This window comes from Platichthys flesus, chromosome 23, assembly GCF_949316205.1.
Source record: "Platichthys flesus chromosome 23, fPlaFle2.1, whole genome shotgun sequence".
NCBI lineage: Eukaryota > Metazoa > Chordata > Actinopteri > Pleuronectiformes > Pleuronectidae > Platichthys > Platichthys flesus.
Genome location: NC_084967.1, coordinates 16,015,999 through 16,036,826, shown reverse-complemented (window position 1 = coordinate 16,036,826; position 20,828 = coordinate 16,015,999). Strand labels below are relative to the sequence as shown.

The following is a 20,828-nucleotide window of genomic DNA, read 5'->3' as shown; positions in this document are numbered from 1 at the left end:
TTTCAGAACTTTAACGTGAAGTTTCTTTTACTATTTTGTGTCATTGATCATCAAATTAATTGTCACAGTAATTGATCATGAAAATAGCAATAGGTGATTTAATATTTTCAACCTTAATCTTTACATTTTAAATTAGCTTTAGTGTTCTGCAGATTGTACAAGGTTTATAATATTTGTACACTAAGACATGCTCTCGCTCTCTCTCTCTCTCTCTCTTTCTCTCTCTCTCAGAGTTCCTCTGGTGTTTACACCGGTTTCGTCAAAGTCCAGATGGACTTGCGGAGGCCGGTGACGGTGCGGGGGGGTCAGAGAGGAGCAGGAGGAGCAGGAGGAGCCGTGGTGCAGGAGGCTTTTTATCTGCCCCGCGGTGTCATCAACACCCTCCACATCAGCTCCAATAACACAGTCCGCCAGGTGGGCAACACACACGCACACACATCAACACACTTCACAGCGCTGGATAACTTAATCACCATCTGAGGACATGTGAAGTTGATTGATGTGATTTGATGTTGAACTTTAATTCAAAACTTTGTTAACCTGAACTGATTAAGAACATCAGTGTCACAGCAGCAACTGAACCTCTAAGCTAAGATAGAGGGAGTTAAACCTCCTCCCTCTGCTGTACAATGCAATATATGTCGGACCCTTGTTAAATTGCTATTGATAAATACATGATATTGATGTTGTTTTATTATAGAATCTGGAGATTCAGAGCATTTTAAACGGTGTTATATGATCTGTCACGGTCGTATGAAGTCCACTAGACACCACAACATTCCTCCACTGACGCCTCCAAGGTCGAAGTGTCCCTCGGGTGGAACAGTGTGTTTTAAACTGTCCCTGAGCTGGTTGGTGTCAATGTGTCTGAACCGTTGTGTCTCATTGTCTCATTCTTGTGTGTTCGCAGGTGATCGTCGCTCTGTTGAACAAGTTCACAGTCGCAGACAACCCGGCCAAATACGCCCTTTACAAGCGCTACCGGAGAGAGGAGCAGGGTAAGACTGAGCTTACCGACCGTGTGTGTCTGTCTGTCTGTGTGTGTGTGTGTGTGTCTGTGTGTTTGTGTTTCTGTCTGTGGGTCATAATGTGAGAGAGTGAAAGCGACAGGACTGGAGACCGTTTCATTCCTGTGATGCCAAGTTGTCTCAAATGCTTTGGCACTGACTCTGTGTGTCAGTGTGTGTTAATGTGTGTCAGTTTGTGTGCGTGTGTGGTTGTGTATTTCTGGATGCCTCGCCCTGACTTCGCCGGATGCCTAAGGGATCCCCCCCCCCCCCCCCCCTATCAACAGCTAACCCATGAACACTCACTATGAATCAGCAGCTGTTGCAGCACACACTTTATTCATCTGAATCTAAACAACAAACAAAGTGAGTTGTGCGACTTGTTTAAAGTCTCGTTCAAAGTCTGTGAAACATTTTGCCTCCAGACTTTTATAGAGATTTAGTTTCCCTCTTCAAAAGCTGCTGGTTTTCTCTCATTACATGAAATGTACAGTGAGAGTCTGCTAATAAAAACCCTGTCTAGACTCATGTCTGACAACAGATGTGTTTTTAACTCCTAATGTACATGAGCTCGTATTTAAAACCTCCAAACAATGGTTGTGGTGAAGCTTTAATTCAGTTCGATGAACAAGGAGAAGACGAATTGTCTGGAAATGTAGAAACGTGTCTGACCTTCAGCGGCTGCAGTGGAGGTCGTTCGTCTGCCTGAAGGAAAAGAGCAGAGATTCAGAACAACTGGTCTGTTGTCAGTTCAGATCACGTCAGAGTCTTTTTGACATTTAGTTCAATTCTCTGTTGTTTTCTGTTAAGAGTTGGATGAGAGACTCTGGATCTACGGAGGCTCTGAGAGCTCAAAACAACTTGAAACAGACCAAACACAAGAATAAGTCAAAAGTTTTTATCATTTTGACTTGAGCAACGTTTAGAGGAAAAAGCTGCAACACACAAAAAGGATAGAGCTCTGAATAAATGTACAAACTAATACAGAAAATACACAATGTGCGTCTCACATTTCACATTCACTCTCTGTTTTTAGAAATGACTTGTTGTTAATGTGACGCACACTTTGTTTGATCCTCTGCCAGGACTGTTTTTATGTACACACACAGACACACACACTCACACACACAGAGGTTAATTTAGTCTCCATGCCGCCATCAGACCACATATATGCAGGGAGCTCTGTGGTCGCTGCAATTAAACTGTGTGTTGTGTTGTGTGTGTGTGTGTGTTGCAGTGTACGTGTGTAAGCTGGCGGATGGCGAGCAGCCGTTGTTTCTGCGTCTGGTGGCCGGACCCGACTCAGACACACTCAGCTTCGTGCTGAGGGAACAACAAATCGGAGAAGTCATGGTAATATTAAAAACACCTCTCCTCTTCCACTTCCTCTCCTCCTTCATCATCTTCATCTATATCTTCATCTTTCTCTACTTCTTCTTTTTCTTCCTCTTCCACTTCATCTTCCTGTTGTTCTTCCTCATCCTCCTTATTCTACATTTAATTCTTTCTCAGTCCTTCGAATTTGTATTTGTTCTTAGTTCTTTACATCAAACCACTGAAAGTACATAGACAATAAAATATAAATACTTCACACTAACAGATATCTAAATGGTTTTGTTTTCTTCTTCGTCTCCTCAGTGGGACGCCTTCTCCATCCCCGAGCTGCGTAACTTCCTGCGGATCCTGGACAAGGAGGAGAAGGAGCAGGAGGAGGCGGTGCAGCGCCGCTACGACTCCTATCGCCACAGACTGCAGGAGGCCATGACGGAGGTCCGACGGCCTTCTCAGAGGATTTAACCTCCACTCAACAGGACTACTGCCCCCTAGAGGGACGGAGGAGGGGATTTGTTTTTACCTCCTCATCAAAGGAGGAAAATCGTGTAAATTTCTGATGGAGAGAGGGATGTGAACAGAGGATAAGAAGGAGGATCCTGCTTTTGAAGGACAATACAGACGGAGGGATGATAAAAGACGATAAACACTGAGAGACAGCTGGTGAAGGACGAACATAGGGATGAACGGACAGAAATCGGACGGACGATGCTGGAGTTTGATTCCCGCTCGGTTAAAGACTTGAAACTCGCCGCCTGCTCTGCTGCGTCTGCCTGCGATCACCAAAGATTCACTGATTTGTGCCATATTCACTCGTCCTCTCCCTCGTCCTCTCCCTCTCTCCGTCCGTCCCTCCCTCTCTCTCTCTCACTCTGTCCTGCTGTCACATAATTTATCGTTTATCTGACTCCTTTGTTTCCCCCAGTTTTTAATCCTCTTCTGAATCTGTGAGCGACTCGAGGCCATATGTTGAGTCAGAGTTTAACTTAATTTGTTTTTGAGGTCTGTACATATTTTTTTCCTTAATTTATATGGGTGAAGCTTTTTTTTTTATATTGTTTTTTCTTTTTAAAACAAAGTCTTATTTGAGTTTATTCTCCAGAGGCGGAGCAACAGTTTGAACACAGAGCAAAGTTTATCCAGAATTCTACAAGAAGTAAACACACAAAAACAACACAAGCATCACAATCCACTGGATGCAATGTTTTCACAAGCTGTATTATCACCGAATATCACGATACTGTACCATCGATATATTTATCAAGTTGCTATCGTTGATGAGTTTTGTTTAAATGATCATGAATGTGACAAAGGAAAGAGCAGGTTGAACCTGTGGAGTCTCGAGTGTGCCAAAGAGAAGATGTTTTTATTATTCAGTTATTATCTCAACTGACATTTGTTTTTATCTTGTTTTACTTTGTGTTAGTTTCACACAAATATGACAAATTAAACATTAAATATGAAACGGGGGCTTTTTGTTTGTGATACGTAATTTAATTGCAAATGTAATCAATGTTTATTTTTTATTATTATATTGAGTTTTGGCACACTTGAGATTCAACAGAGGTTTTTGCCTGAAACTGGATGTTTTCTGAAAACAGACACGAACTCTAGGACTGACGCGTGATCAATGAGAAAAGGTTTGAATAAGTAGAAAGAATAAAGTCTCCGATCGGAGCTGGTGAGGACAGGAAGTCGCTGGTGAGGACAGGAAGTCGCTGGTGAGGACAGGAAGTCGCTGGTGAGGACATGGAAGTCGCTGGTGGCTGTAGAATTTTTTTTTCGTTGAGGGTGAAGTTGACCGTGATGAACTGGTGAGATTTTAAAATTTTCACGCCACCAGCAGAGTTTGAGCTGAAGTGAACTGACATGATTTAGGGGGAGACGTGACCTCTGACCTCAGCGGGAGGGAGGAAGCGACGGTTGAACGGCTTCTGGAAGTCGACTAGAAGGTTTAGAGGAAGTAGAAAACGGACATTAGATGGAGGAAGGAAGAAACATTAACAGAGGAGGTTAAGATTCGTTGCCACAGGAGGTAATTCAACAGAAAGATTGTTCGTAGAAGCTGTGACCTTGAGAACAATGACGGCTTTCTCTGTCTTTGTTTCATATATGAAACCTCCTGTAATCCACCGCACGCCTGTGAGAGCAGAAAGCTTCAGTGGACAGGGGGGGAGAGACGACTGCATTGTCCTGCTCTGGTTCATTGTGCTGCTCGTCTTCGTTGCTCTCTTATCTCCAGTTGGAACGTGCAGCCTCGACCTCCACGTCGACCCAGACTCCAGCTTCTTGTCTGGTGGATAAAGGGAGAATCATTACAGAGCAGAACAAGGAAAGTAGAACGATAGAAGAGGAGGAATATGGAGAAGAGGATGAAGAGGAAAGATAAACGTGCTGAAGAAGAGCTGAGGTTCACGAAAGGTTTCTATCAAAGTCACAAAGGCCTTTTCATAGCTGCCTTAAATAAATATATATATATATATTTATATGCAATATCCTCTTTGGCTTATGTGGTGTATCATTAATAACACAAAGTCCAGAGAGGATTGTTTCTAGTGTAGTTTTGTAAAAGTTATTTTTTCGCTTTTAGAATCAAGAGTTTATTCTAGATTTTCAGGAAACGACAAATCGTAAAAGACAATCATTTAACACTGCAAATGAAAAACCTGTTTGACTCGTGATGAATGAAAACAAAGATAAGATGCTTGTCCCGGCTGCAGGTACTGAATGAAGGCGAACTGACGGTGCTGTGGTTGAGACTGGTTGTACTGGTTGTACGATACCGCCGTCCAGTGGACAAACTTACTACTACTCCCTCTTCTCTGTGTCAAACGCACGCAAATCATAGATTTTATTTTCATTTGTTGATGTTATAACCAAAGATGTTTTTGTGGTGTTGCCTGGAGCAAAGATATATGAGAGGTGTCTTCCCACCGGAGGGAGAAACATATTTAGTTTAGAGTTTTATTAAAAGGTTTTTTTTTTAAACCTGATTTATTTACTATCAAACACTGGGTTAAATGTATGGAGGTAAAAGAAAGGCCTGAATGAGTTTACTCTCATAAGAAGTTGTTAATAAACCTGATATTAGATTTAATTGTGTACTTTTGTTTTTAATTCCGTGCTGCCTAGAATAAGCAAAATACAAAATTGGTGTTGATTGATAAAAAACAACCATAATATACAATTCAAACTACTTTGGCCGCTTTTTGCCTCCATATTGAAGTGATACACACGTCTGCATCTTTAAGCCATGTTGTTGTTGTTGGTTGTGTAAATTCTAAACAACTTTTGCTGTTTAAACACATCAGACCAGACTAGTATCAATATTTATATTTAAATTTTTTTGGGGCACTTTACCTTTAAATTCAGGGAAGACGGGTTTTTTATTTTATTTTTATTTTTCCCCAGTTTAATCCTAAAAACCTCCGCTATCACTCTGTGTACATTATCTTAACATCTAATACTCTTAATTTGAAAGATGTTGTTAAGCTCTACTTATTGTTATGTTTTTTTATTTTATCATGAAAGTAAAGTGTGGCAGAATAAGTTTTATTTAGTTTTGTTCTGTTTCAGCTGTCGACTGTGAAACATTTGGTTGAATCTAGTCTCTCACACGTTTGTCCTTTTGTATGTAATACAATACCTGTTTTCACCACCGGGCTGTTGGACGTCAGAGCTTCTGAATTCTTATGCTTAGAATCAGTCGGACGACTTTTGGAAAATTGTTTGAACACAAATACTGTTTCTCAAATGCTGTCAAATCTGCTGCTTATTTGACTTAAGCTCGTTGATCAGTTCATATTTCACGGGATGCCAAAGATCTGTGTCGCTCTTCTGCCACTTGTTTATTTTATTTCATCTTTTATTTTGTATTTTCCACTGATTCTGTTGGTTTTTGTTTTTGTGCAGAAAGAAAACATCTAAAACCAAACACAGGTTTTTAAATTTCACACCTGAGCTGAAAACCCCCAGAATCGAAGTCGTGTCCTGTATCAAACCGGATGAAAAGAATTTTAGTTTCTAATCCTCGTTCTGATTAAAGTAATTTATTTTCCTGATTCAGCTCAGATGTATTTTTGAGTTGAGTCTGGAACCCGTGATCTCGGCCGTGCCTTCGTGAAGCAGCAGAGAAACTTTGCTCCTCGTCAGACGGAGGCAGGTTTCTGTTTGTTTGTGTCTCTTGTTCTGTTGGAATCAAACGTGGCTTTTTCCTCACACGGAGGTCGGGCTGCATCTATTAAAGGTGAAATTAAAACTCAGAGCTTAATGTGTTGAAGTCTGTTCAATGTGTTTTCTTTATCAGACTTCTTGACTCATCTATTTCTGTTAATTTGTAACCTGATTGAAAGATAAATTAATCTCATGTTACTTTGACCAACACCAGAATGAATAATCCAGAATTATGTTTCATTATTTTACTTGTTTATTCTCACTTTTTTTTTATTAAAGCCTCCAACCTCAATTTCCAGGTGTTACAATGTCAGAAATATTTTTTATCTAAAAAGTTTACAGTTTTCATACTGACATAAAATGCCAGAATTTAAAATTCATAAAATGAAGATCAAAAAATGCTAAAAGTTCAAAAAATGACAAAATTGGCAATTCTTAACTTTTTCCTAGTTTGCAAATCAATCAAACTTTATATATAACTTTTCATCCTACCCCCCCAACCCCCACCCCTAAGTACACACACACACACAGCTAACACTTACTTCTACTAAATCTACAAACTTCATTAGAGTAAATTAAACTGTTCAAATCAAATAGTACTTTTAGAAAACCTTATCAGGCAGAACCAGGCTAACGGTTTCCCTCTGTTTCCAGTCTGTATGCTAAGCTAAGCTAAGCAGCTTGTTGTTTAAAGTGTAGTTTCAGTGTTTTCTACTCCTCAGTGTTTTGGCTGTGAAGCAGCAGCTCCTCCTCTTGTCCTCTGGTTGACCCCAGACTCAAAGACACCCCCCCCCCCACACACACACACACATTAAACCCTATCCCCTGTGAAGCTGCTGAAGTTCAAGCCCCAGAACTCCAGGGTGAGAAGCAGCATAGCCTTCAAAATAAAAGCGTACCACTCTGTTTTCATTTCTCGTCTCTTTTCAGTGGTTTCCAGCCCTTGGTGGTTTCTTAATGCGCGTGCACAGTGATTCCCACCGTGCACAGAGCTGAACTATCCTATCTGCAGTGATGTAATAAAGTAAATTAAAGTTAAACTGTTAAAATGTGCTGATCATCTACAGCCACACCCGACCCAGAGCAGCTCTTATGTTGAAGGATGGCACCGGATGTGTGCGTGTGGTTTTACGCACTGTGAGCGCGCACAGACCCATCGTCTGTGACTCAGACCGAGTGGGATCCTGTAGGAGGAAGGGACTCGAACTGAGAACTGCACAATGTGAGTTTGACCTTTTGTCTCGTTTGAACTGGGAAATGAAGTAAACACGTTAAACTCTACTGGTTTTACTTTGAAACACGCGCGTGACAGTTTCCTCCGAGTCGCCAAACTGTGTTAAAACTTCAAATTTAAGTTTTATTAGTTGTTTCAAACAAAAAGCTGCGACGTGAAAATCTAGTTAAAACTTTTCTTGTCTTGTTGAGTTGTGTTGTTGCTCAACTTCTTCCATTAAGTTCAATTCATTCTCTCATCTGTGCTTCTATAACATTTATTGTCATATTTAATACAAGTTGAATCAAACAGAGTAAAACTTACTTATCTAAGAATTAAGTTTTGCAACAAGCAAGGTCTTGAAAATGCTCAGTTTCTCTATGAAATAATGAAATTAAATACACAACCTGGTAAAGTTTCATTTAACAAAGACGACATGCATCAGTTTCATGAAGTTAAAGCATCTTTGGCTCAATTGTGTCTTTTTCTGTGTGTCTTTCTACATTTGAAGCCACAATCAGGACATTAAACAGATTTAAAAACACAAACTCCTCTTCACACTGAGCAGGAACCAGGAGAACACAATGTGCCGACTCGTGTTTATTGTGTGTTTCTCTGTCTCTGGTTGTGAAACTCAGCTGCAGGAGGTTTCCCTCTGGTCCCTGCAGATTGTGTCACAACACAACAACCACGTCACGTCTCCTCTTCCTCCTGCAGAGTCCGAGGAGCTGAGCGTTTCCACATGTGCAGAGTGAACTTCAGAAAAGCGAACGCACACGTATCGCACACACGGCCGTCTCACTGAGCTGCTGTGACATCGATATGTTGTGTGAACCTGTCGCACGTTAACGCAACATGACGGGATTGTGTTTGAGTGAAAGAGTGTGACTTAAGGTCAAAGTTCAGACGTGAGACACTGCAGAGTTATCAGCTGCAGATACTGAGACGTTCAAACACCAGAAGAAGAAGAAGAAGATGATTAGTTTATAAAAACATTTAATCTTTCTTCTGGATCCTCGATTTACAAATAATGTTTCTGATTCTTCTCAGTTTCCAGTTTTTGTTCTGAGAAGTTGAGGATTTGAATTCTTCTTATTTCTTGAATCTGGACGGGTTGTTCACGTCTCAGGTGTAAACGGATTCTTCACTTGTTCCTCAGGTTCAGCAGAAGATCTCTCCTCGTGGCTCTTCTCTCTGTGGCTGTTGGACTTTACCTGCTGCCCTCCCCCATTGACCCCAAACCACATGTGTAAGTTATATCACACGTCTTCTCTGTTACCCACAATGCACCTGTGTCCTGTTGGGGCCCGTTCACTCGTCCCTCAGCAACACGGCCGCATCTATACGTTCTATATACAGTTATTAACAGTTGATCTGAATCCCTGCAGACTGAAGGGGCCCCCCCCGGCCCTCGAGGGGCCCCTGGCTGTCAACACCCGTCTGCAGAATGGCCGCCGGCTGTTCAGCGGCGAACTACACGGCCCAGAATCCTTCACTGCCGATGATGAGGGTGAGTTTTGTTTCCCTGTGGTTCTGTTTTCCTCTGTGTTCACAAGCTGTGAGAGGAGGCGGCTCCATGTGTGTGTTTTTGATTCTAACGTGTTTGTGTGTGTGTGTGTGTGTCTGTGTGTGTGTGTCAGGTAACGTGTACACAGGGACAGTGGACGGGAAGCTGTGGAGGATCGGTCCTGACGACAGCCTCACCCTCATCACACAGATGGGACAGAATCTTCCAGAATGTGGTTCGTTCTCCTTCTTTTCAAACCTCCTGACGTCTCGATATTTATTAAATCTGATAATAGCTGAAAATCACGAGCTTTCAAAATAAAGGTCCGTGTGTTTCTGTCTGATGATCTTCAGGCAGCAGCCCGGACTACGAGCCGCTCTGTGGGCGTCCTCATGGCGTCCGTCTGGATCGCCACGGTCAGCTGATCGTGGCCGACTCGTACCTCGGGCTCCACAGCGTGGACCCACAAACTGGAGACAAGACTCTGCTGCTGTCCAACTCTCAGGGTTTGTGTTGCTGCTTTGTGTTGCTGCTATTTGTTATGATCTGGATTCTAAACTCTGAACCTCCTGTGGTCAGGGGCCGATGGCGTTCCCTTCGCCTTCCTCAACGGACTGGAGATCTCTAAACAGACTGGAATCATCTACTTCACCGACTCGTCCAGTCGCTGGGGACGGAGACACGTGAAGCTGGAGGTGAGGAGGAGGAGGAGGAGGAGGAAGAGGAGGGGGGACTAGGAGGAGAAGGAGGAGGAGGAGGAGGGGGGAGGAGGAGGAGGAGGAGGAGGAGGAGGAGGGGGGATGATGATGAGGAGGAGTAGAAGGAAGAAGAAGAAGAAGAGGAGGAGGAGGAAGAAGAAGAGGAGGAGGGGGGATGAGGAGGAGTAGGAGGAAGAAGAGGAGGAGGAGAAGGAGGGGGGAGGAGGAGGAGAGGGGATGTTGATGAGGAGGAGTAGAAGGAAGAAGAAGAGGAGGAGGAGGAAGAAGAAGAGGAGGAGGGGGGATGATGAGGAGGAGGAGAAGGAAGAAGAGGAGGAGGAGAAGGAAGAATAAGAGGAGGAGGAGAAGGAGGGGGAGGAGGAGGAGGAGGAGGAGGGGGGATGATGAGGAGGAGTAGAAGGAAGAAGAAGAGGAGGAGGAGAAGGAAGAAGAGGAGGGGGGATGAGGAGGAGGAGAAGAAGAGTAAGAAGAGAAGGAGGAGGAGAAGGAAGAAGAAGAGGAGGAGGAGGGATAATGAGGAGAAGGAAGAAGAAGAAGAGGAGGAGGAGGAGGAGGAGGAGGAGGAGGAGATCACATCAGACTAATCCACCTGCAGGATCTTACCAGGACCTGTTTTCTTCTTCAGGTGATCGAGCTGAACCGCCTCGGTCGTCTTCTGGCCTTTGACCCTCAGACAGGAAGTGTGGCGGTTCTGCTCGACTCGCTCTACATGCCCAACGGCGTGGTGCTGTCACCTGACGAGCACTTCCTGCTGCTCGCCGAGACCAGCATCGGACGCATCCTGAGGTGCACACACAGACACACACAGACACACGCAGACACACGCAGACACACACACGTCCTCACTGTGAGGACACGGTCTTGAATCGTCTTCTTCTCAGGTTCTGGCTGAAGGGCCCGGCGACCGGCGCCACGGAGATCATCATGGACAACATGATCGGTTACCCGGACAACATCCGCCTCAGCGACCGCGGCACGTTCCTGGTCGGCATGACGACGCCGCGGCTCCGGAAGCTGGTGCCTCCGTTCCTGGACGCCATCGCTCCGTACCCGGGCCTGAAGCGCTTCCTGGCCAAGGTCAGCGGGTCCACCTGAGTGTCTAACCACTTCCTGTTGGCTGTGTCTATATGAGATGATGGAAATGATCAGAATGTGAAACGAGTGAGAACAAAGTGGATTGTCTGGGATTGTAGAAACAAAAAGTCCAGATTTATATTCAGATACAGATTTAATGTTGTCCAGTGAAACACAAAGTAATAAAAATGATTTAATTATAGTGAATAAAATCCGTAAGAAGGTTTCAGACCATGAAAACAGCAGCTTTCACTAAGTTAAACTGAACTAACGAGGATAAACTGAGCCAAAAACATTAAAAATAAGGTTTATAGTTAAGTTAAAAACAAAACTAATCTAAGAGAAAATACATAAACAAGACAAACTAGTTCATAAGTAGTGAACTAATTCAAATTCAATCAGACTCGGTTTCTACTCCTGATGAAGCTCTGTGTGATTCTCAATGATTCAGTCGGTGGAGAGTGAAGCTCTTTGTTCCAGACTGAGCCGAGAGCAGATAGTGTGAAATCTGACAGGACAGACACACACACACACCAAACAACCCCCACACACACACACAGACACACACAGAGGTCTGAACTCTTGATGAACTCTTGCATTTCGCTTCCAACCAATTATAATTATAATCAAGTGTTTTCAAGGAAAATTAAATGTGTAAAATGTTTGAGGAGACAAATTTAAAGTTGAAATTTAAAGCTTTACTTATTGATCATAATTCAAAGAGCCTCTTTTTCCTTATTCTCTTGTTTTAAAATATTTTTTGTTCATGTTCAGTTTTCATTTATAAATATTATGTATTATGTTTCACTAAATATTACATTTTATAAAATGTGTAAGGACTTAAATATCAGCCTTATAAAACAGTTTTACGCTTAAACAGACAAAATTAACTATTTCATAGATTCCACATAAACACAGAAGGTTTTCATTTCATTTCTCTCCACTAACGAAGTGACCCTGGTTGTGTCCGTGTGTCCAGGTGGTTCCTCTGAGCTGGTACGGCCTCCTGCTGCCCCGCTACGCTCTGGTCCTGGAGCTGGGACCGGACGGCGAGCTGGTGGGATCGCTTCACGACCCCGAAGGTCGTCTGACGTGGGCGATCAGCGACGTGTTCCAGCACCGGGGGAGGACGTACCTGGGCAGCACCGACCTGCCCTTCCTCCCCTTCCTGGAGGGCGGGGACAGCTGATGATGGAGATGAAGACGGGCTCCTTCTTTTTTTAATCTCTGGATGGTTTTAGTTTTGTTTGTCATGGTTCACTTCTGGAATGATCAACGTCTTCTGTTCGTCCAAGCAGAGTTTTCTAGACGTCTGTCTCTTCAGCTACGTTTTCCAGGACAGAAAAGACGTCCGACATCATGTGGAGGAAACTGTTTGTGTCCTCGACTTCTGTCTTTAGGTCACTACACTGGACATCAAGGTTTGTCCACTGGTCACTTTGTCCTCTGAAGAACCTGAGACGTGAAACTTCGATGCTCTGAAGTCAAATCGAACCTAGAATCACCTGAAACTAAGAATCCTCGTGTTTAACCTTTGTGTCACAGACACGATTCAAAAGGGAGGCGGAGTTTAACTGGTTCAATCTGAAACTAGTTCGTAAATAACTTTTTCTCTTGGTCTGGGATTCGTGAATCTTTTGGGGACATTTTGCCCAAATAACTTTTTTATTTCTGTCTGGAATGTGAAACTCTAATTTTAAATTAACCCTGTCAATGTGATTTCTAAACTTTTTGAAACCATAAGAATGTAAACGCTTAGTACTGTAATGAAAAGACTGATATTTTTAAAAATGTTTTAAATTTAGTTTATCGACTAAATCCTGTGATTTGTTCTGTTTTTATAAAACTGAACTGAGAAACTTTTGGTTTTGGATTGTTTACTGGAAAAAACCCCAGAAACATCTCGTAATCTGAAAATCTGCAACAGGTATCAATTTAAACATTTATTGAAATTGACTCAAGAAAATAGTCCATCTTTGTTTTTCTTCCTTTTTAGCTTCAAACAGAAACTGAGGAGTTTTCCTGCTGATTCACAATCACAAGAATTTAGTAAACTACCTAAAAACTACCTGAACTTACTGTTCATTGAACTGAAACAATAACAGAGTAATAAGTTAACGTTAGTCTCTTTTGTGATATTGAGAAATTCTTTATTTGGACATAAACAAGCAAAAATACAAATTCATCAACTACAGTAAAATAAAACTAAACGTTGCCAAAACAAACAACTGTCCCGACAGATTGGAAAGTGCATCAGTGAAGTGAAACAACGTGGAAAATGAATCTCAGAGGGAGAAAGTTCAGTCCTGTGGATTCAGGACTCTAATCTCTGTGTTGATATTTTAATATTTCAGTCCAGAGCAAAGAGGAGCTGCAGGATCCAGGCATGAAAACAACAGCAGCAGCAACACAATTCACAAAGTTAACACACACACACAAGATTCAGATTTTCACAATAAATGTCACAAGCACACGTAACTCGACAGAGACGACGTCACTTTTCCCTCGAGTCTCTAATTTGATCTTTGGTTGGATGTTTTAAAACCCGGCACAGAATAGACCGTGTTTTAAAAATCATATCGTCACAAATTGACGTCTCAAGGCAGCTTGAAGTTCAACGATTAGGAGTTTAACACCTTCTCCCTTTGCTCATCTAATAAGGTTTTATTATTATTATCCTGTAAACTTGTGTAGTACTTCTTCAAACTATTGCAGTTGTTGTATAATATTAAAACGTAAATTCATGGATTTCTGTCCATTAAAGGTGACGATGTGGATTAATTAGCTTCGGTATGAAATGTACAACATGAGCAGGCGGACGAAGTAAAAACACAGAACGACGGTTTGAGAAGACAAATATTTAAAAGTGACGACTGTTAATGCAAAGTTTGATTCATGAAATTGATAATGACTCTTTTCACAGTTTAGAAAAATACATAGAAATGATGAATGTTAAAATGAGATTTTCTCTCGCCAGCTTGTCATGAAATTCGAATTTTAACTTGACTCCCAAGAATCTAACGTTGACAGTTGATCTTTAATTTGCTCTCGTCATTGATTCCCGATCGAGATCCAGTTTCCTTTTTCAGTGTTTGTTAAATTTATATAACGTAGGATTTCAACCTGCGTCTCTTTCTAGGCACTTTTTTTGTTGGACCACCTGTTGATGAAGTTACATAATTGGGAATTTTCCTCGTTTTATTGGAGATGTACTTTCCAGACGATTCCTTTGAAACTTTGCAAAACAAATTACTGGTATTTAGCTTTTAGTTCCAAGAAAGTGCTGAGCTGGTTGATACTGAAATAACAAACAAATCATATCTAGAGATACGAGACTTAGTTGAGATAATTAGTAATACTATTTGATCACGTTTAACAAGACTCATTAGTTAAACTTTAAAAGTTGTTGTCACTTACATCCTGTTTAATTTCCTCTTCAAAAACTATTTAATTCCCTCAGAATTATGAATTAAAACTGGGAGATTGTGAATCTCATCGTAATTCATCGGTAAATATCAGATAATTTTTAGGAAATTAAAAGTTCCACAAGAAAATACAGAACCTGTAAAATATCAACAATCTCAACAGAGAAGAGAAACTTGGGTCAAATTAAATCTGTCTAATAGAAATTTGGCCTTTCTGCACAACTACTGACAGACTCACTGACCAGGAGCCTAATCAAAGTGGCTCCTGCACCCACAGACCCCCTGTCATCATGGCCACCCGCCGATTACCAGACTGCAGGATCCCTTCACCATCGTTCTTTAACAGCGACCGGCTCAGGAGGCCCCGGAAAACAAGGTCACAAGGCCGATCACCACAAACAAGCCCTCCTTCCTCCTCCGTCTCACTTCATCCTCTGCCTCAGTCTGTTGAGCCTCCGGCTGTGACTGGTGAACATCTGTCGGGGGTCGAATTTATACCTGAGGAGACACAGGGCGATTGAATTAAAGCTCACGTGGGAGAAAAATCCCCAAAACTCTCAACCCTGTAGTTTTATCAGCCCTCGATGTATTTAGATCACATTTCAGGACTCAGTTTACTAAAGTACAAAAGTCAGAGGGTGTAAACATCCGACCTGGGATCGTACACGCCGGGCGTCCGACACGTCGGCCCGGAGCAGGACTGCAGCATCATCAGCCGGTGGTTCATCTTCTCCAGGAAGTCCTGGCCAATGGAATCTGCGATGTTGGTCAGCTGGTACGGGTCAGCGGTGACGTTGTAGACTTCTACAAACACCTGCAGGAGACGCACACCAGTGTCACTCTTATTCTTTATAAACACCCACCGAACTGACATGGTTAATAACGGCACATTAAAACATTACAGGACCCTGTACCTGGTTGTCATCGAACTCGCAGTACTGCAGGTTGGCAGAGGGGGCGACAGTTCGCACGCAGGCGTAGGTGTTGTTGAACGAGTCCTCACACACACAGTCTGGAAAACACTCCTGAATGAAGAGAGGAGAGAGAGAGAGAGAGAGAGAGAGTTGTTTTTCTGTTTCTTCCCTGCAGCTGATTTTATTGTGTGATTTCTCCGTCAGTCCGTACCGACACCCCGGGGCCCAGCAGGGGGCAGGAGGGGTCGGTCACGTTGCTTCCTTCGCCCTCATACTCCACCAGGACGTCTGTCCTCCAGCTGCTGCTGTTCACCGTCCCCTCCTGGAGACAGACGTGGACCAGTGATCATCTGAGCAGAATCTATAATCATCCTACATGTCACTAGTTAAGCTTCTGTTATGAGCGTCTACAGAGAACTGCAAGAGACGCTCAGCTCTTTAATCAGGAAGTCTGTTATTTTCACGTTATGGATTAATCAATAAGATCATTAATCTAAGTGATGGTTTGTGAAAAACACAGATGAACCTTGAATGACGTATTTCTCTGCTCATAGTCACTTAGAAACTGGTTTTAGGGGATGAATTTCTCCAGAATTTCTCCAGAATTAAAGTCTTGAACTGTTTGTTTTGTATTTTCTTGAAAAAGAAACGGGGGATCTCACCAAGACGGACAGGAAGGACATGCCGTCCATCTGCGTCTTGTTCACGTTGTAGCCGGCGATGTCCAGGATGGTCGGACCCAGGTCAACGTTCGCCACCGGCATCTGACAACGTGACAAATTCAGTTCAGGTCAACAAAGACGACACAATAACAACACAATGTTTAATACATGGAGAATGATGTAGTCACGTTAATGGACATTACCACACAAATAATCCCGGGTTTGATTATTTTTCTGTAACTAATATCTTCTAAATTTCATATAATAAACCATAGGAACCATAATGAACGTGTGTCTGTACCTGGGTGGTCTGGTTGGGTTTGATGTTCGGTCCTCGGACCATCAGAGGAACCTTGATGTCGAACTCATAGAGCTGCCTCTTGTCCAGAGGAAGAGAAAACTGACCTGAAGCCAGAAGAAGAACAGATTTAAACTCTATTTGTGGATCTGTATTATAAATCATGAGACTGAGAACAGGAACCAAACATATTCTTCTCAGTAGAAATAAACATGGCTGACACATGTTTACATTGGAGTCCACACGTACCCGTGTGATACCCGTTGTCCGAGGTGAAGAAGATGTAGGTGTTGTCCAGTTCACCTCTGACCTCCAACCTCTTCACTATTTTCTCCACCAGGTCGTCCACTGAGAGCAGAGTTCGCCACCTACAGGTCGGGATGAAGAATGACGCCAGACTGAGAAACAACATCTTACTGCACTGAGACTTTTCAAAATAAAGTGACGACACAAATACAAAGGTTGGTGGTGGTCGGAGGGTTTAATGAGACTGACGTCGTTTTTCAAGTTAATCACTGAACTATGAACAGACACAAAGATTTAAAAATAGAATCACCAGCTTGTGGTTGTTTGCTCCAGCAACCAGAGAAGTTTGAGTCTCAGTGACCTTGGAAGACTGAAATCTAATCACTTCAACTTGATGAAGAGCAAGAGGACCAATGACAAAGCAGAGGAAGATAAAAGAAGGAGGAAGGTGTGACTGACCGTTTCCTGAAGGCATCGTCCAGGAACTGAACCGAGGAGTTGGACATGGGGGTCTTAGCTTGTCGGATCAGCCAGTGTTTGTCCTGAACAGAGAAGTTGAGCGTTAGAACAAAGATCCTCACACATGACGTCACAGGGAGACGCTGATGAAACGAGGGCCGACCTTCCCGTGGACGTTGAAGTTGGGGTCCCTGGGAGCCTTGGTGGTGTTGAAGCTGCTCTGGTACTGAGGGGCCGCGGTCCAGGGAGAGTGGGGGGCCGGCGTGGAAACCATCATGAAGAACGGCTGGTAGTTGGATTTATACTGGAGGAAGTCCAGAGACATGTTGGCCTGAGAGAAGAGAAGACAGAGGGTTTTATTAATTATGATCATTTACACTCTGGAGACAGTTCAATGGAGGAATCAAGTAATGAAAGTAAACTAAGATATTTGTCATAAAGAGGTCGTTTGTATCTTTTCTTCTGATTTACCTTTTAAAACTGAAAATAAATGTGATAAATATGACATTAAACATCACGTATTTAAAGTAATAACTGACATTAAATTAATCTGGGATGCTTTACACTAATATAAAGAGTCTAGGGACAGTATAAAATACAAAGCATGTGTGTTTCTCACCAGTACGTCGGTCAGGTAGTCTTTGCTGTAGTCCGCTCCGTGTTTCTGAGGCTTCCCGTTCACCGACAGTGTGTAGTTGTAATATTTAGAGTTTTTCTCCTGAAAAATACACAAGAAGCAGGTTTTATAAATTAAAATGAAAGCTTTTAATATTTTAAACTTTAAATACTCATGAATCACACACAGTACATTCATCATCACATTAGCTTCAAAAGGTATGTATGATGTAACACACACTCTATTTCAGCATTGAACTGAGCTGCATTCAAGATTAATGATGGATATTGACGCATGAAGTTATTAAATATTGTAAATCTGTACAACTAACTCACATGAACTGAATCCTGATTCGAGATTAAACTTTTAAAATCAGTTCTCTCTTTACTTGATGGGTCAGTAGCTGATGAATCCCATATGATCATTTTAGATTAAAGCGAGAAACTCCAGCAGGTAAAAGGTTCTGGGAGGATTTATTTATTTATTTATTACGAGCAGATAAATAAAAACCTCCCTCGACACGTCATCTCTGCAGAAACCATGTGATCTGATTGAGTCTCGCTGTGAAATGACCTCACATCTGAGTTTGCTCAGCCACAAACAGATGAAGATAAACTCATTCGTATTCTGCACATGACCTTTGTCACATGACGCCGGTGAACGACTCAGAGACGCACTGGAACTTCAGGAAAATCTATTTTTAATCGTCTTGCTCCTTCTGCACAGAGCGTCCAGTCACATGACCTCTGAGGCCAGTGTTCCATTAAACCTCCCACAGGGAAGTTAGTGTGGAAAACACCTTCAAGTTTAAACATCTTTGAACTTTAAACAATATGTGGACAAACTGCAAAGAGTTTAAATACAAAGCTTTAAAAGGTAAATTCTGACATTTGAGATACTTTTATATTCTTTGTATTTTATTTTATTATTATAAAAACCAAACAGGATTCCTCTTTCCCCCAGACTGGTTTTCATTCAGACCCTGACAACAGAAATTGACCATTTCTGGAGACTCGTTCCAGGATGAAGCTGATAACAAGAGAAGTTAATCATTTCCCACAAATAATCAGGACAGAAAGATACGAGAGAACTCAAACAACAGGTCTTGGGTTTGTGGTGGTTTGTCCACCTGTATGTTTTTGTGCGTCCTTGTATCGTAAGCTGGTTGGAAACAAGCTGAGCTGGACGTGAACCAGTAAGAGGTTCAGGTTTTGGACTGACAAGACCAGTCTGATGGCTGAAGGCTTCCTACAGACTCAAAATGCAGAGTAACCTGTAGCTGAGAGGTTGAGTAAGTCTGAGTCTCACCAGTCCGACCCAGTAGCTCCAGCCTGGAGGAACGTGCTCCACCCCACCAGCCTCCGGGTGCCCATACTGCAACACACAACCAAATACACACTAGTATATGACACACACACAAACACTACAGAGCCGTCACTGTATCAACTCTACGCTGTATTTGAAGACGAGGATGTAAATGTACTACTATGGGCGTCCCGTCCTCTCTCACCTGGTTGAGGTATTTCCCAGCGAAGAAGGTTTGATACCCGGCGTAGTTCTTCAGCAGAGCGGGGAAGGTCTGCCCCTCCTCGCTCTTCTGCCACACGGCGCTGCTGCAGTTCCCCTCCAGCGTGTTGTTGATCACGTGGTGGTTGTGCGGGTATTTGCCCGTCAGGATGCTGGCTCGGCTCGGGCAGCACAGCGGGCTGGCCACGAACTGATGGAGGGAGGGGAGATGAAAAGTCAAGAGGCGGCGGATGATACTCTGATTTAAGAGTAAGGTTCTTTTAAAACGATTTAAATGATGCTTGAGGAGACGTGAGAGGTGAAGACACTCACTGCGTTAGAGAAGGAGATCCCTGCGTCTCCGATCAGCTTCCTCGTCTTGCTGAGTGGAGTCTGGAAGGAAAAGATGATTTATGAATAATCTGCTGCAGTGAAAAATATCTTGTGTTTAATCATTAAACTGCGTCTTTAACCAACTGTGTCACACGTCAACAATAAGTCTATTCAGTGATGAAGCTGTTGTTGACATGTCCTGTCCTTAAGAAAACAGACTGGACACAAACAATTTATAACATAATCTGCTCAGACATTTTAAAGCTGATAATCAAACAGACTTATCTTAAATGTACATTTTTTCTTATGGAGAATGGCTTGATGAGAGGTTGATGTCAAATTGTGTGTGTCTGTGTGAGTCAGTGTGTTGTGTGTATGTCCTACATGATGTGTCCGGGCAGGAATGTGAGTTTTCAGCTGACTCAGCCGGAAGCAACAATCAAAAAGAGACCAATTAATCCCACGTGTTTCCCGCAGGGACTCGAACCCAGCGTCACTCTCACCGATGAAACACCGGATACTGAAGTAAATGAATAAAAAGGGAACTGACCAAACCCCCGATGGCGACGTCCAGGTCATCCGTGAGGATCAGAACTATGTTCGGTTTCCTGTAGGATTCGGCTGCGCAGCTCAAAGTGACGCAGCCGAGCAGGAAGGACATTAAAGTCGCTGACGCCATTTTAATCCAGTGAGTAACAAAGCACAGGAGCGAGGGACAGTCTGTCCTCAGCTGAGAGACATCAGGTCCAAGGGACAGTCAGTGCGTCTCCATGAAGCCGAGGAGCAACAACAACAACAACCTCAGCCCGGGCCAGTGTCCCTGCTCTGTGCGGCACTTCCGGGTTCTTGTGCAGCACTTCCTTGTTCCCCTGTCACGTGCCGCGAGACACCGGATGTGACATGAAACTGTACCTGTTTATTCTGTTCTATTATATTCTATTCTACTCTACTCTACTCTACTCTACTCTACTCTACTCTACTCTACTCTATTATATTATATTTAATAAGATTTTATCATTTTCTTTTCTTTTCTTTTCTTTTCTTTTCTTTTCTTTTCTATTCTATTCTATTCTATCCTATTATATTCTACTCTACTCTACTTTACTCTACTCTACTCTACTCTATTCTATTCTAGAAGTGGCCGGGGAAACATTAAGATTAAGACATTTTTAAAGAAAATGCAAATTTGCTAGATTGACGTTTTTATGAATGATTTTCATTAGGGCCCGAGCAACGTAGAGTGGGAGGCCCTATTGAAATTGTAAGGATTCATTTTTATTTCTCAGGCAAATACATTTTTACTTATTTGCACATTTTAGCCTTTTTTATTCACGTGATATTTAA

At 42.6% G+C, this 20,828-nt stretch overlaps 3 protein-coding genes across 3 annotated transcripts in view; 2 read left to right on the top strand and 1 right to left on the bottom strand.

The window, feature by feature from the left end:
• rassf3 (Ras association domain family member 3) overlaps positions 1–6,601 on the top strand; it is a 40,027-nt gene extending 33,426 nt beyond the window's left edge. The window contains exons 4-7 of the mRNA XM_062382657.1: positions 232–414; positions 911–998; positions 2,245–2,360; positions 2,646–6,601. Coding sequence (XP_062238641.1) covers positions 232–414; positions 911–998; positions 2,245–2,360; positions 2,646–2,804 — 546 coding nt within the window. The 3' untranslated portion in view covers positions 2,805–6,601. The remainder of the gene's footprint in view (positions 1–231; positions 415–910; positions 999–2,244; positions 2,361–2,645) is intronic.
• Positions 6,602–7,660: 1,059 nt separating this feature from the next.
• zgc:194209 (uncharacterized protein LOC570908 homolog) lies at positions 7,661–12,880 on the top strand. Its single transcript, XM_062382656.1, has 9 exons — positions 7,661–7,734; positions 8,885–8,974; positions 9,114–9,235; positions 9,366–9,467; positions 9,586–9,738; positions 9,812–9,927; positions 10,577–10,737; positions 10,833–11,028; positions 12,005–12,880. Coding segments are annotated over exons 1-9 (1,152 nt in total). The 5' UTR covers positions 7,661–7,732; the 3' UTR covers positions 12,215–12,880.
• Positions 12,881–13,159: 279 nt separating this feature from the next.
• Positions 13,160–20,423, bottom strand: gnsa (glucosamine (N-acetyl)-6-sulfatase a). Its single transcript, XM_062382685.1, has 14 exons — positions 20,035–20,423; positions 19,485–19,544; positions 19,156–19,362; positions 18,954–19,019; positions 17,649–17,747; positions 17,193–17,360; positions 17,030–17,112; positions 16,574–16,692; positions 16,328–16,431; positions 16,027–16,128; positions 15,576–15,686; positions 15,365–15,475; positions 15,104–15,264; positions 13,160–14,948 (listed from the first exon to the last, which is right to left on the bottom strand). Exons 1-14 carry the CDS (start codon positions 20,161–20,163, stop codon positions 14,873–14,875), a joined length of 1,596 nt encoding a protein of 531 aa, XP_062238669.1. The 5' UTR covers positions 20,164–20,423; the 3' UTR covers positions 13,160–14,872.
• Positions 20,424–20,828: the final 405 nt, after the last annotated feature.

Excerpts from the sequence above, each read along its gene's own strand:
- zgc:194209 (XM_062382656.1), top strand. Across the intron at positions 8,975-9,113 it reads ATTGACCCCAAACCACATGT|ACTGAAGGGGCCCCCCCCGG; the intron begins GTAAGTTATATC and ends GAATCCCTGCAG. Across the intron at positions 9,236-9,365 it reads CTTCACTGCCGATGATGAGG|GTAACGTGTACACAGGGACA; the intron begins GTGAGTTTTGTT and ends TGTGTGTGTCAG.
- gnsa (XM_062382685.1), bottom strand. The coding sequence starts at position 20,163 with ATGGCGTCAGCGACTTTAATGTCCTTCCTGCTCGGCTGCGTCACTTTG. Across the intron at positions 17,748-18,953 it reads GGAGCTACTGGGTCGGACTG|GAGAAAAACTCTAAATATTA; the intron begins GTGAGACTCAGA and ends TGTATTTTTCAG. Across the intron at positions 14,949-15,103 it reads CCCGGCGTGTACGATCCCAG|GTATAAATTCGACCCCCGAC; the intron begins GTCGGATGTTTA and ends GTGTCTCCTCAG.